Genomic DNA, 16,419 nt, shown 5'->3' on the forward strand with positions numbered 1-16,419 from the left:
GTCCTGTGGTGAGGATAAAGAAGGTGTTTGAAGGAAGCCATGGGGAAGTAGCCCAGGGAGTTGTAGCTGTCATGCAGCTGTTACAAGAGGCACTATAGACAGCTGCAATCCACAGGGCCCTGGGCTGGAACCCAGAGTAGAGAGCGGGCCTGGGTTCCCCCTAAACCTCCCAACTCCTGATCAGACACAGGAGGAGTTGATCCAGACTGTGGGGAAGATCACTGAGGTCAACAAATCTGCCAATAAGCACAGGACCCACCAAGGTAAAGGAGGAACTTTGTCACAACACTTACTGTTTTGATGTCTTCATTAATATATGTGTCATTCATTATAAACTCAGGATAGCCCACTTTTGCTAAAACCGCTTTTGCCTTTGAAAGAAAAAAAAATTGGACGGTTTAAGCATTTACAATGCATTTCTTCCCTCATTAAAAGGATCGCACTGTACTATGCCTCCCAAATGGCACCCAGATTTCATATCAAACGAGTTACTTAGGTGCAACAAATCAGTTTTAGTTTATAAACTGAGGGCCACATTGAGCACTCCACCAACTCCTGTAGAGTTACTACAGAATTACAAGTGTCCTTGAGCACGTAATCTGGTCCTAAGAGTTGAACCCCACTAAGGATTGCAAGCAAAGTTAATCTAATGGTCACAACTTAGATCTTTTTAGTGTTTTAACATCCTGTGACCTGTATAACTACCGTAGAGCAGCTGAAGCAAGCCCAGTTATTCAGATGTATGCGAGACATGGATATGAATAGGTCAGAACCTGAGCTGAGATAAACACAGCACAGTTCCACTGACGTCAAATAGATCTCACCAGACAAGGATGTGGCTACAGTTTTCTGACGGAGAGTGTGGTTTCTTCAGTTCATGCTGTTGAACTGTGTTTTGCTCATCTACCAGAGCCGTCTAATTAAAGTCTTTGCACTCCGCCTTTGTTTTAACAGACTCCATTTCTTAAAATACTTGTTCCCAATAATAGCACAGAATCCTGTGTGTTCCTATACTTAATACAAAGGCGCCAGGAACATTAAAATAATGCAACTTACATTTTTACATTAACTTGGATTTATTCTGTTTCACATTTGTGAGAATTTGCCTTAGTGTTTATATACAGTACATCTTCTATATATATATATATATGTATACACCCACACAAAACATATTTATGTATGCACACACAGACACACACACAGACACACACACACACTCTCTCAGCCGGGATAACTGTTATGCCTGCACTTACGTGTTACAAAATAATGATACAAATTGGAAACAATTACATAAACTAACTTTATAATACATTTGTGGATGGCACTAAACTTGTCCCACCCTAAGGACATCCATCCATAGTTACTATGGAAACAATTTGTTTCCTAGAGCAAATGCAGAGAGAGAAAGTCTAAAAGATGAGGGGGGAAACCAAACAAAATAAGACACATGCATGGAATAAGCTAAAAGGGATAGAGTGGGATGGTATGAAATGTATACGTCCATGTTGTTTAGGAAGACAGATATCAATTTACCCTTTAGGACTATAGGACTTTTCCTTAAAACTTTCCTCTAGTAATGTGATCCTTTCAACACAAAAATCTGAAACCATGTGGAGGCTGAAAGAGGAGAACCCTAATGAACTACATGGCCCTTTCAAAATAAACCATCTTCAGCATATAGCTCCAATCCTGCATGCTGATCTGTGTGAGAGCACCCCTGCACCCATATGGAGCCCCTTGACTGCAGTGGTTGCCTAGATTTATTTATTTATTTGTTTTACCTTCCTCTGCACCATGGGGCATGGGTCACTTCCAGGTTTAAACTAATGTAAATGGTGAGTTCTCTGTAACTTTAAGTCTTTAAATCATGATTTGAGGACTTCAGTATCTCAGCTAGAGGTTAGGGGTCTATTACGGGAGGGGAGTGAGTGAGGTTCTGTGGCCTGCTATGTGCAGGAGGTCAGACCAGATTATCATGATGGTCTCATATGGCCTTAAAATGTCTGAGTCTATGTAATGGGGAGAAGCAATGCTACAATGTTTTCCCCCCAACATCCTTTTTTTAACTTCCCTCATTTTCAAGAAAACAGGATCTTTGTCTCTTGAGAGTTAATCTGTTCCTAGGGCTTATTTCCCAGTTGAAGTTATTGTCTTTTACTAGTGACATCATAATTAATTGTTGTGGAGATAATTAATATGTCACAAACAGAAGATTACGACTTCAGGTTAGAAACTAACAGCAGGAACAGATGAACTCTTCAGCAAGAAGGATCCCATTGTCATACAAATTTCCCCAGTGATAGAAAAACAATAGAAGACAAATGCTCTACGGGAAATATGAAATGAGCCAAATTACTTCTAAAATAGAATGTTTTCTTAGTTTTTCATGACACACAGCAGGTATTGAAGATTTTTTTTTTAAATGTTTGAGAAAACAGGAAAGAACCAGAATTCTGCTATAGACAGCATCTATTTTTTGCCCTGCTTATGCGGTTTTGTCCAGCTGACTGAACTTTTGTGATGGATTGGAAAACTTTGGTACTCTACTTTAGGGTTTTCAATGCCATTTGTTACTATATCTGTCTCAAGAAGGCAAGTAGGAAAACTCATCAGTTTTAATTTCCACTAAGTTGCCTGCTTAAATGAGTTAGGTTAGTCTCAAATGTCTTGCATGTATTCCAAAGTAATCATTTTAATCACTTAATTAAGCAGTCTTTGTGTTGCATCTGCATAATTGAGCCCTTAACATTTTTGATTAAACCAACAAAAGAAACAAAATAATTTATATTAGCTGATGAACAATTGCCCTTTTAAAAACAATTCAAAGAATCAATGTGGATTAACTGCTCCAATACTGCATTGACTTTGAAAGCTGCAATCAGTACAAAAAGTGAATCAACATTGTTATATATATTTAGGCAAATAACAAAAAGCACACTGAATGACAGTATCCCTTAAAAACAGTGGCATTTTTCAGATGGCCTTCCAGATCCTTAGCAGCTGTAAACCTCACAGAATTCTGAAACCATCTTAGGCCCAGCAATCTCAGTGAGCAGGTCAATCAAGCATAGTCGTCATGCTGAGAGGAGCAAAGGTGGACCCTGGCCTCAAACCAGAGGTGTTAATGGTCTGATCTTGATGAGTGCATACTGCTCTCCTCCCTGCCCCACTCAGAGATTTTGATTTCACCTTGAAGAGTTCATCTGCATAGACAGTAAAATCTTTCAGAACCATAAAACTTTTCTGACCTAGAACTCTGTCTGTTCAGCCAAGGAAGCTGAGGTTTAGGAGGGCAGCCTGTGCAACCCTGTTATTCTCATTTTAAACCTATTCCATTACTCACACACAAGGTAGACTCTCAAATCCATCCATTTTTGGAGTGAGAAACATCCTACATTTAAGGGCAGATGGACAAGGTCAGCTACACCACCTCCCCATGGCTGAGGCTGAACAAAATACCCTTCATGATACATCTTGGCTACGGAGTCCTTTCCTCCAACATCCTTTCCCAAAGAAACCCAGTTGTTCTTCCACAAGCGGCTTGTGGCCCAATGGCCACTTTCAACTCATTCTCTTCCATACCAAATCATTTGGGATTCGAGGCTGCCAGCTTAGTTTATATGCTGGATTATAGGTCAAGTGTGGCTGAGAAAACCACCAACTATGCTGAATGGCAGCCTGGCACTATGTGGGAGAAAAAAAGACAGTTTAGAGCTATCACTTTTTCCCTCTAAGCCTCATCCCCTCTACCCTAAAGATGCCTTATTATCACCTCTTAACCTTTCCCTCTTTTTGTATGTATTTCAATGGTGAGATGCCAGTTGTGCACCATTGATGCATATTTGGTTCATGTCTGTGATACTATCAAAATGGCCAATCAAGAGTGAGGCTTTGGACAATCTGCTTTCTAATAGCAAGTTTACCAACTGATTTAAATATCGACAGCCAATTGTTATTTACCATTTATTTCATATTGCAGAATATGTAGTGTGTGTGTGCACAGGAGAGAGAGACGGGGAAGGACAGAGCAAGTGAAAAAAAATATCCTGGCTCCATTGATATCAGTGTAAGTTTTGCTATTGACTTCACCCATAATTTTTTCCCCATTTCTATTCATTCCAAGTGTATTACAAACCAGATGGCTGTAAATGCTAAATGAAATTAAAAAAAATTAACTTGCCTTGGCTTGCCAGCCTAAGTCAAACGTCTGTGTTTCAGAGCAACAGAACATCATTCTGTTCTATTCAGATTCTTCTGCCATGCCTTGGTATCTGAGCATTACCAGTGACCCTCTCACTGATCATTTTAATTGCTGGGCCTGATTCTCATTTACACTAAGGTCCCTTTAAGCCACCCTGGCAATGTAAAGGGTCACTAAAGCGGAAGTAAGTTACAGTTACCTTAAATTACACCCATCTATGTATATTTTTACTAGGGTATATTCATAGCTTAAACAAACTCCAGAGAAAGACTATCATGATTGTCACTGTGCTACACTATATCTCATTTTTATCATGATATAAAAATACTTGGCTTCAAGCACTAACATATCCCTGTCCACTGAAATAGTAGTGTATCTACTATAAAAATGTTTTTGAAATACCTGCAAAAATTAAAATTCATGAGTATGAAAAAGCTTTTTTGTACCAACCTTAAGAAGATTATTATTTTGGAAAGTCTGAAAATTAAAAATTAATACAATTATAGTTCTCTGAAAAATTAGCATGAAATCTAGTTTGAAACCTAGAATCGTTCATGGCAAAGTAATGTTCCATTTAATTACAAAGATTAATTCAGCCTTTATGTACATGTCTGGTCTTTTCATTTTTCATTGAATATATATGATGCGAGTGCCATCTGGCAGAATTGCTGCACATTTGTTGCTGGCATATATTTTAGTTTTGAACACACAAAAGAGGAAGAAAATAGGGTGATGGAAATTTGTAAAATGTAGTGAGGTACAAATATGGGGCTTGAACCAACTCCCAGTGACATCAGTAGACAGGCTCCTACTGACTTCACTGGACCCATTACAGTGATGTATTTTATTTCCTCAACTGGTGCAATGTGAAACAATTCGTGAATAGCAAACTGCAATCAAAAGTGGAAGTGGACACTCAAACACAAACCCTTTTATTGCTTGGTCGAAAGTGCTAAATGAAGTTATCAAGAGTGCTTGATCTGTGCAAAGCACACTACAGAACACAACTAGTCATCAAACTGCTGTGCAGGTGGCTGTTTTTAAACATTGGTTTTAACTGTTGGTCTTTTTATATTTGTAATGATTAAAAATACATACAATTAACATAACTATGAAACATAATTTATCAAGATTCCAGGGAACCGGAGCATTGTTTAATAACTAATTTGCACACCACAGCCAACTGGCCAACAGTAAGTCAAGCTATTATTTTCCAGTTTTAGTAGTTGTTTTATGTATTCTAACTTAATGTGGTTATTATTGCTTCCTTCTTGCTACATCCTGAGTTCAACAACAGAAAAATACCAGGTGACGTCATTAATCACAACTCAGCAACACAGTACAAATATCAAATATCTGCTGTATGTGTATACACCTCTACCTTGATATAACACTGTCCTCAGGAGCAAAAAAATCATACTGTGTTATAGGTGAAACCACATTTTATCGAACTTGCTTTGATCCACCGGAGTGTGCAGCTCCACCCCGCCGGAGCACTGCTTTACCGCGTTATATCCAAATTCGTGTTATATCAGGTCACATTATATTGGGGTAGAGATGTATGTATCTCTTCACTATATGTGCCATTCTATGCATCTGATGAAGTGGGCTGTAGCCCATGAAACCTTAAGCTTAAATAAATTTGTCAGTCTCTAAGGTGACACACGTACTCCTATTCTTTTTGTGGATACAGACTAACACGACTGCTACTCTGAAACCTGGTGTATAATAGTCACAATGACCTGTTTTCAATTAACTCAGAGAGTACAGAAAACTTTGTATTTGGTGTATTTGGCAAATGCTGGTCTGCTCATGGACATCCCAGAAGCAGGAAAAAAAGACAGAGGGGGAATTTGCCAAATAAATTGTTTGTTGGCAATTATTCATTGAGTTCTAATACAATGGGGTCATATTAACAGTATTATTTCACTTTTATTATATTGCCACTCCATGCTGTGAGGTCCTACTGAAGTTTCAACTTCTTGAAGATGTCAGCACATCAGTCTGCATGACTGAGACACTGTTTTCTATTATAAATCCCTGCCAATGCATTCTGGTCTTGTACGCTTTGAAGACAAAATCTTCAAGGCTGGTTCAAGCAAAGCAGGCCCTTCCTTAAACCCATGATTCACCTCTGGGGCTGCAAGGCCCAAGATTCAGGGCAAAATCCTGATCCCATTAAAGTCAAAGGCAAAGTTCACATTGATTTCAATAGAATCAGCATTTCACCCTCTGTGTGCAACATTAACCTAACCTCCTACCCACTTCTGTTCCAAACTCCTATGACATGCAAGAGAGGAGACCCACGCCCTTCCTGGATTGTGAAAGAGTCATGAACAACTGGTACCACTCCTGACTGAAACAGTCAATACTTCATTCAGAGAAGGAATCTTCGCTTTCTCCTTCAAACACACAGTAATCCAACACACACTAAAAAAACCACCCTGGCCATTTCTGTCCTAGCCAACCACCAATGAGCAGTGATGGGGAATGGCACCTCCACCACTAGACCCCTCACTTGCGGAGTTCCACAAAAATCAATTCTCTCTTCAGTGCTTTTCAACATCTACATGCAACCACTAGGTGAACCAGTCAAACAACATGAACTTAAGTTTGAGAAATATGCAGATGATGCACAGTTCTACCTATCCGTCATCATAAACAATCACACCGTTATTACAAAGGTGGCCTATTGGATGAAGTTGAACCCAAGCAAGACAGAAATGATGCTGGTGGGCCAAGGAAAGTACTTTGAAAAGATTGCAGCCATGATGTAGTCTCCGTTGGTTGCAGATAAACACCCACAATTAGTGAATTCAGTCCATAATCTATGAGTACTCTTGGATTCCTCACTGATGCTGAGATCTCACATAGAAAGCATTACCTGAGGATGCTGCTATCATCTTCACCTAGCTAGGAACCTCTGTTCCTTCCTGGCAGAAGGAGACCTGGCCTCAGTTATTCAAGACTGCATCACCTCTCAGCTGGGTAACAGGTTCCTAAGCCTTAGGAAACTCCAGCATCTCTCTTTAGCAATACAGACTACCATGCACATATCAAATCTGTCATCAGCTCTCTACACTGGCTTCCCACAGAATTTTGAATCAAGGTCAAGGTCTCAGTCCTTATCCTGAAAGCACTCCATTCCTTATCCTGAAAGCACTCCATGACCTGGGTCCAGGATATCTAAAAGACCATTTAAAGCTCCAGGACAAAGCCCATGGTCAACAATGCTACTCCTCTGGCACAATGAAACTATAAACAATAAGACCAAAGCTCATCTGTGCTAGAGACAGAACTGTCTCTGGGCATGGTCCAAGAGTGTAGAATGAACTCCCTCAAGAACTATGGACCACCCCTAACCTCAGCACCTTCCACAACAAGTGCAAAGTGCATTTCCTTAACCTTGCCTTCTCTTACATAAACACATAACAGGTAAATTTAAAAAAAAATACAGACAAAGGTACCCCACTGCACATGCTTCTTCCTCTGAGGAAAAGATGAAAGAACAAATAAAATTTGGCAGATGTGTAGTCATGTTGCTTCATGCACTACTAGAAAGTGCTCAAATACTATGATGATGAGCCCAGTACAACAACAACAACAACATGAATAGAATAGAACATTCAGTTCTATAGATGTCAGGCAGCACTGCACCAGAACTGTCATGTGAGTTTGTGAGCAATTAAACAGGAGGGGGAACCTAAGATATGTCCTACCCATGGTAGCAATTAAGAAGAGAAATTCCAGTTCTTAGGGAACTTACACTATCATCACCACATAACTCTCAATCAGCAGCACTGCACACAGGGCCATCCCTAGGGGAGTGCAGGGTCCAGGGCGGAAGTGACACATCTGTCTCTTCCGGGACTCACCATGCCAGCCATTCGCACCAGCCCGCAGGGCCCTTAAAAGCACAAGGCCTGGAGTAGGGAGATGCAGGGAGCCTACCTTAGCCCTGCTGTGCACCCCAAACCCCTCCTGCATTCCACACCCAATCTCCCTGCCCTGAGCCCCCTAACCTCCTGCCTTGAGCCTCCTGATGCACCCCACCTGCACCCCAACCCCCTGACCTGAGCCCCCTCCCACACTCAGTACCCCTCCTGCACCCTGCACCCCTTGCCCTGAGCCCCTTCCTGCACACCACACCTCCTCCCGGTCCCCAACCCCCTACCCCAGCCCTACGTTCATGGCCCTGCATACAATTTCCCCACCGAGATGTGGTCCTTGGGCCAAAAAGTTTGCCCACCCCAAGCTAAACTGTAGTTATGTCAGAAGAGACATACTCCTGTGCATTTTACTCTATCTTCATTTCCCATTTTTACCTGGCTTGTGATACTACATCATGAGATTCAGTTATTTTATGTACAGACTTGTGTGGGGGACGGAAGATGACAGATTGCAAGACTACACAGTATACATACTCACCACAGATCAGGACTGTCAAATGTGAATATTCATGGCACTCAGAAAATATTCCAGATAACCCTTCATCTATGATTACACAGTATATATGGTTGGATCTATGCTTACTATGGCCCTTGTAATTTTGAACTAAAGCAACAGGTTGATTCCAATGAACCAACTGCATTTTGGTATTTCATGCTCCATATTAACTCTGACCTGAATCAAATCCAATAGTCCAAAGCTATCTATAAATGTATTAAGAGAGAACACAGTGAAACTAGTCATAAAGCCAGTGAAATGATCCAAGCCTTAAATCAGTTTATTCTTGGCCCAAATACCAACTGACAGACATATTAAAAAGATTTAAAATACTGAATGGGAAGGAGCTCAAGTGTTTGTTTTGGAAACCAATGCAATAGATAAGCCATGCTCTATGAGAATTTAAATGAAGCCACATCCACAGAAAGAGAGTCTCCTTGCTGAAATAAAGCTTCAACCATTTAAACTAAATCCAGTGGCAGACTAAGTTTATCAATATGAAGTATTATTTTGGAAGTCAATAGTTGTTTTAAGCTTTTCATTGGAGAGGTCTAAAAAGAGTCTTCAATCCCCAGTTGATGGTGAACAGTATAAAACCCAACACCAAGCAATAAAAGCAATAGAAACATACGGATCAGATATTTCCAGTGGTAAAACTCCCATTTACTTAGATGGGAGCGAAATAATAATGCTGAATGCTTTGGAAAAATCTTACCCTATGCCTGCATGCTAAGTCCTTTGTTTTATAATGTAATTCTTATTAACCTCAGGGCTACAATAATTTTTCCATTTTCCAGCTACATAAATGTGATTGGACTAAACCTATAGTTGCAGCTGTTACTGTTTCTTTTTAGTGAATGTATTGCTATTTTAAAAATGCCAGACTGATAGCCCTGTTTTATCCACAGGCATCTTGGCTTTTGCAAGATAAGTTCAGAGAAGGATGCATTAAGATCCCAGTGAACGATTAATGGTGCTCCTTTTAATCCAGGCAAAAAAAAAAAACACCTCCATGTCTAAATTGTGTGTGTGTGTGTGTGTGTGTGTTTAAAAAAAAATGTATCCTAATAAACTTAAAATAAAATTTAAACTTTCATCAAATTACCACTCTATTTTTCACATTTTACAATTCATTAGTGAGGACACCCCAATCCATGAATAAAATCAAATGACTGATTGAGTGGGATTGAAACATGTAGCAACAACTACTATTGGGAGGCAGTAGGGAAGGGTGTAGAGCTCTGGGAAAATTCTGGAAGACGTGTCTGACAGGCAAAATATTGCAAGAACTCAGGGAATGCCATATGGAGCACAGATACCACGCTACCCTTGGAAAGGGTGCAATGCCTGCTTCTGGCCAGTGAGAGGCAGATGGGGATATGGCCCTTCCTCCTCTCTGCCCCCACTGAAGATGGAGTAATTAGTTCCAGTAGCAGCACTAGGCCTGAGAAATCCTTGCATGGAAAGGGCCCAAGAACAGGCCAGCCCAAGGACACAGTTCTCCTCCCTATGCTGGAAATTCGTGGGAGGAGAACCTCCTTAGGCCCTCACTTGCAAACCCACACTGTGGTCCAACACAATCTAGGACTCTGGGCACAGATTTCTAAAGTGCCTAAGTGACTTAGGAGCCTATGCCCCATTTCCAATGGGACTTAGGCTCTTAAATCACTTAGATACTTGAGAAAATTATACCATCTCTCAATCTCCAGATGTTGTGCTTTCTCCAGAACCAAATGTTTCATTTTAACAAACAACCTTGTTATCCCTCCCTTTGAAGTCATGCTAGGTTTTCTTCCCAGGTGTGTTTCATTTCAGAACCCAAAACATTAACTGCACCTTCATCTGTTAGCGTATTGCTCTAATTATTCCATTAAACTCTTCTTAGAAACCTACTCTGTGCCTCACCCCCTGCCTGGAGAACTCCTGAGCAATTGACCTCTACTGCAAATGGTTGCCATGCCACCCATTGCTGGAAACATGAACAACTCTGAGCAAAACCTTTTTGGGTGTTTTTTGTTTAAGCTCTGGCATGTCAGGAGATTTAACAAAGAGCACTGCATTGATTGACATAGTAAAAAACCCCAAGGGCTTAAGAAATTCAATGTGCTAAAGGAAAGTTTAGGTTCTGAATAACATAGCATCATCTGTGCACAGATATAAAGGGAGCATAAGGGAGGGAGAGAGGGCAGGGAGGCTTTCTCCTGCTGCAGGGCCTGGCACTGTGGAATCTGTGGTCCCCAGGGTCTGTCTTGGTAGCTGTGAATAACCTGCTGTTGACAGTGACAGCCTTCCAACCCAAGCCTTCTGTTTGCATCAGTTGACATTTGTTTAAAATTTCCAATGTTAGCGTCACCTGGAAAAGGGATATTTTTTACTAACAAAATCTAAGAATTTTCTTTATATTTCTAGTTTCCTGAAAATCAGTGTGAGCCTATGACCCCATCAGTCTGCGTGGCCCTATGCTTTGTAGGGCCTAAAGTCCATATTCAGCCAGGAAGTACATGAACAGGGTGTGGCTTTAGCATTTTCCAGAAACTTAGCAGCCATCATGGACTTAAATTCAAGCAAAGAAGTCTGTATTTACCCTTCCCTTTCCCTGATCTCCAAGAATAGATTCCATCCGTATGGTGGTAAATCGTTCACTCTGGAACTGAGCAACCATATCTCCAAAACACCTAGAAAACGCCTCACAGCCTGAACATTCAGCCATATTGAATGCTAACAATGCAACATACTCAGTCTGTCACCCACTTGAAACAGTTCTTACGATCAGAGCTTTGCAGTTGTTGTCTCACTCTGTGGAGAGGAACTCTGTCCACTTGAGCAGAGCCCCTTCTGTGCAGACTTGCAATGAGCACACCAATATTACTCCCCCCACCATCCCTACCCCTCCCTTCTATCGTATATTGAGACAAGAAAACATACACGCACAGACACACAATGCAGGCAAGAAGATATAGAACAAAAAAACAGAAGAGACATTCTGTTTTCTACCTAGAAAAGGGTCTCTCCTTCTAGGAGATATCACTTGTGAAAACTCCCATTCTTGAGCTTAGATTACTTCTAAATTTTAAAAAACTTACTTTTCAAAGTTATCAAGGAAGAAGCAGACTGTCACCACTTATTTAAAAAACGTAGGCACATCAGTGTTTGTTTGCCTAATAAATGTGAGCAGCTGACAAAGCATCTTTTCCACTGAGAACTGCATGCTGCTTGGTGAATAGCCAATAAGGAAGCAGCCTCCTCTTGCATCTGATGATCCTCATTAAAAAAAAATACCTCTGTAAACTCTACCACCACCAGAGTCTGGAGCATTTCAATGGGACATTTAACATTTCTCTTCATTATTTTGTTTCAGACATCATTGGCTAATGAAATGCTTGAGCAATTTAATCTCTGCTGATGTTATAACAAAGTTTTCCCAAACTACATCACCAATTCTGCTGTCTAGTACTCAGGGTATTAAAAAATATGCATTAGCACATAGAGATACACCAGTGCAGTTACTTCTGGTTTCACCAGCGTAAGAGAGAGGATTATGGCCACACAAGCCAGCTAGCCTGCCAGGACTATCTGTACACAAAGTGCAATCCAAAACTACTGTCCTTTATATTTGCTCTCAAGTTAAGCAAAGCACATCATCAAATATCAAAACAGCTGGCCAAACAAAGGTGAAGATTTTTGAAGGGTAGCTAGGCACCTGCCTCACACTGGAAGTCTGTCATTAGTGGCTTTCAAAAAACTTGCCTGAAACACATATTTTTAAATAAATGGAACATGAGTGATCGGTTTCCACCAGCTGATTAAGCCATGTCCTAAACTTGTTTTGCTGCCACTGGGTTTGGAACCTGGCTTTTAAAACATGGCTGTTTGGGCAGTGAAGATGGTGCCCAAAGGAACCTCCCCAACGAACCCATATTGAAGAATCTATCCTGTTACGGTAGGTGGTGCTCGTGGTTGGCACATTAGGGGTGATTGATATATAAGCACCCAGGATTAAACTCTCTAAAAAAAAATTAAAGATGCCATGTAGTAACTGCACCCACAGAGTCAGTAAGGGACCTGGGTATCATCCTTTCTCACGGGACCTTTCTCAACTCCTTTCTCAGAGCTGATGGGCAAAAGGAGGGTTCATGGCCAGGTCACCTTTTCCAGTCCATGCAGTCTGAGGCAACACTTGAATTAGGGGTTTCCCAGGGTAAAGTTCAGGGGCTAAGGGAGGAAAAGAAACAGTACCTTGTTAAGCAGGTGGATTTGTCTGACTTTGAGAGAGTTCTGGAGAAAGACCCAGGCCCAAGGAAACTGCTCCTTGGAGTTGGGAAGGCAGGGGCGGCTCTAGACATTTCGCCGCCCCAAGCACGGCGGCATGCTGGGGGGGGGGGCTCTGCCGGTCGCCGGTCCCACGGCTTTGGTGGACCTCCCGCAGGCGTGCCTGCGGAGGGTCCACTGTTCCCACGGCTTTGGTGGACCTCCCGCAGGCATGCCTGCGGGAGATCCACCAGAGCCGTGGGACCAGCGAACCCTCCACAGGCATGCCACCGAAGGCTGCCCTCCTGGCAACTGGCAGAGCGCCCCCCGTGGCATGCCGCCCCAAGCACGCGCTTAGCGTGCTGGGGCCTGGAGCCACCCCTGGAAGGCAGAGGCCTTACTTAGGGTTTCTGCCTGTATGTAGCCTGTTACAACCTCTGCCCAAGAGAACAGGACGTGTGTTCATTTTGTAAATACACAAATTACAATAAGAATGTACTTTATTCTGCCTCATTGATTCCAGCTCCTAACAGGAAAATGGCCTACAAGACTTCAGAGGGAGGGCTCTGAGTTACTTCAGTGAATTTTCTCCCAGGAGTCTGGCTGATGGGTATCACTGACATGATCAGGGTCTAATTGATCCCCAAAATGGTAATCAGCAAGGAATATTCCCCAAGGTCAGATTGGCAGAGACCCTGAAGGGGTTTCGCCTTCCTCAGCAGCATGGGGCATAGGTCACTGGCAGGTTTAAACTAATGTAAATAGTGGGTTCCTCTGTAACTTGAAGTCTTTAAATCACGATTTGAGGACCTCAGGAACTCAGCCAGAGTTTGTCAGTCTATTACAGGAGTGGGTGGGTGACGTTTTGGGCCAGTGATGTGAAGGAAGTCAGATTAGATGATCACAATGGTCTGTTCTCACCTTAAAGTCTATGAGTCTAAGAATCCATTACTGCTCAGCAAAGGGGCAATAATCCTTTTTTAAAATGTACCTTTATAAAAGGGTTTTGGTTTTGCTGGAGATGTTTTCAGAAATGAGAGCAACTTTCTTGCACATCAGAAGAATTAATGTTAAGTTCGTGTGTATCACTGCTTTTACACAGCATTTCCACTCCAAAAGCTCCAGATTCATGCCCAGTTTTACTTGTGGGTATGTCCCAACATCTTTTTCTCTGTCTCTCTTCCTCTGTTTCAAGCCTGAGATTTGTCATAAGTGTTTTGATATCATGCACCCATTCTGGCCTTATGGAGTTGTGCTTGGGTCTGAAAAATGACAGCGAGAGATCGGGGTTAAATGCAATTTCCTTTCCCTTCACCCATTTTCCACTATCCGTTTGCATGGTGCTCAGGTTATTAATGGAACTGACATCACTGTACAACTGACTGAGCAGTAGCAGCAGCCAGATAACAAGGGAGAAGCTGACAGCAGCAGATCTAGCCTCACAGATAAGATATAAGCAAACATGCCATGGCTATTAGCTTTAGCTCAGGCCAAAGATGAACATTTCATATGGTTATTGAGCAGAAAACCCCAATCTTCCTGAGGAGATTAATTGAGTTTGGGTTTTGAAAGATATTATTCTCTGGGGCCAAAATAAAAGTTTATTGGAGGAAGAAGTGTTGGACTTGTAATTACGTATTGTCGATCCAACCGCAAGTAAGGATTTCTTTTTAATCCAGGAACAAAGGGCAGAATATTTTCACACTGAAAGGAAAATCTCTGCCACTCATTTTATCTGCCAGTTGAAATGTTATCCTTAACACTGTCATTTTCCAGACGAACGCAGAAGGGTGTTAACTTCTGCGTCCTGACAAAATTCCAGTCTGGGTTACTACAGTGACCTTTACAGATTCCCTTCCTCATTTCCAATGAATACAGTACTCTTCACTTCCTTCCTTCAACCTGTCATGTAGCGCTCTTCTCTGCACACATTCATGAGCATAGTAGGAAAAGGATTAACCACTTTGTAAACACAAGTCCGAGTTGAATGGTGGTATGTTTATTGTCCTCTAAACCTGTAGGACAGTTCAGAAACACAGTTAAAACATGGTTCAGCCCCACTACACATTCCAGATCATATTTTAACTGTATCAATAGACTAACCTTTTGCAGCCAGGTCTCCCTACGGTGTAGTTGTTACAATATAGTTTGGCATCTTAATCTTTAATGTCTACATCAGAGCACTGCCACAACAGAAGTACTAAAATATTGCATTGCAGCAAAATCATCACTAAGGCTCAGTCTGCACTAAAGACAGGGTAGATAGGTTTGTGATTAAAAGCACAAGTCTGGAAGGGACAAAGGTTTCTAAAGGCACAAATAGGAGTTCGGCACCTAACTCCTAGTGAGTTCCATCTCTGCCTTTGAACATTTCCCCCTCGGTTCCTAGGTCTTTCTGAAGTAAGGAGTCACTGAACCACAGTATATCTGGCAGGGTCCATTTGTTTTGACAATTTTGGGAGAGGAAGAGGTCAAAAAATTTGTCAAAGCCACCCTTTTGCCCATAAACAGTTCTGGTTTTGACAGATGGACATTTTTTACAAAAGAAACATTTTGGTGAAAACTTTGTGACCAGCTCTACTTTAAACATAGTTTCAGAACAGTTTTGGCTCCTGTCACTGACCAGGAATACCATATTTAAAGAATTTAAAATTGGTTCAGCTAAAATGGTTACGACTCTTAGTCAGTAAGGTGCCTAAGTACTCCAATTGACTTCAAGGGGGTTGACTTCAATGAGAATACACAACTGCTTAAGGCAAGTGCCTTTTTGAATTGAGGCCTTTGTTCCTATTATAAATAGTCCTAAATTACTCCAGGCATTGGTTTGTAAAGGCCATTGACCTGATCTGCACCACAGAGGTCAGTGGAAATTTTGCCTCAGTTTATATTGCTTGATTCTGTTCCCAGTGAAGTCAATCAGACTTGTGCCATTGAGTCCACTGGGAAAAGAATCAAGCAATGTAACCTGAGACTAAACTAAGAAACATAACAGAGAATTATGTGTATGTTTTTCTATGGCTCTGCCCTATCAGTCTTCAGACTGGGAAAGATGGGATTGGAAACAAATACACCTCTGACCCAATATAACGTGGCCCAATACAACACAAATTCGGATATAATGCAGTAAAGCAGCATCCTGGGAGGGCGGTACTGCATGCTCCGGTGAATCAAAGCAAGTTCGATATAATGCGGTTTCACCTGTAAAGCAGTAAGATTTTTTGGCTCCCGAGGACAGCATTATATTGGGGTAGAGGTGTATTGTAAACAGGACTTCCTTAGAGGAAAGTAAAACCAGGCAGCAGTCAAATTCAGTAGGCAAAAACATTACTTCAGAGTGACCTTGGGATTTGTGCTCTGTAACCTAGGCCTTGGCTACACTTGCAAGTTGCAGCGCTGGTGAGGGGGTTACAGTGCTGCAACTTACCAGGTGTCCACACTCACAGAGCTCAGCCAGCGCTGCAACTCCCTTCCTGCAGCGCTGGCTGTACACCTGGTCCGCTACGGGTGTAGCGAATCCAGCGCTG

General features: G+C 41.7%; 1 protein-coding gene across 1 annotated transcript in view; it reads right to left on the reverse strand.

Moving 5' to 3' along the window:
* PHEX (phosphate regulating endopeptidase X-linked) overlaps positions 1-16,419 on the reverse strand; it is a 149,925-nt gene that overhangs the window by 52,308 nt on the left and 81,198 nt on the right. Inside the window, exon 13 of the mRNA XM_075064042.1 lies at positions 294-371. Coding sequence (XP_074920143.1) covers positions 294-371 — 78 coding nt within the window. The remainder of the gene's footprint in view (positions 1-293; positions 372-16,419) is intronic.

The sequence above is a fragment of the Chelonoidis abingdonii genome, chromosome 1, assembly GCF_003597395.2.
Source record: "Chelonoidis abingdonii isolate Lonesome George chromosome 1, CheloAbing_2.0, whole genome shotgun sequence".
NCBI lineage: Eukaryota > Metazoa > Chordata > Testudines > Testudinidae > Chelonoidis > Chelonoidis abingdonii.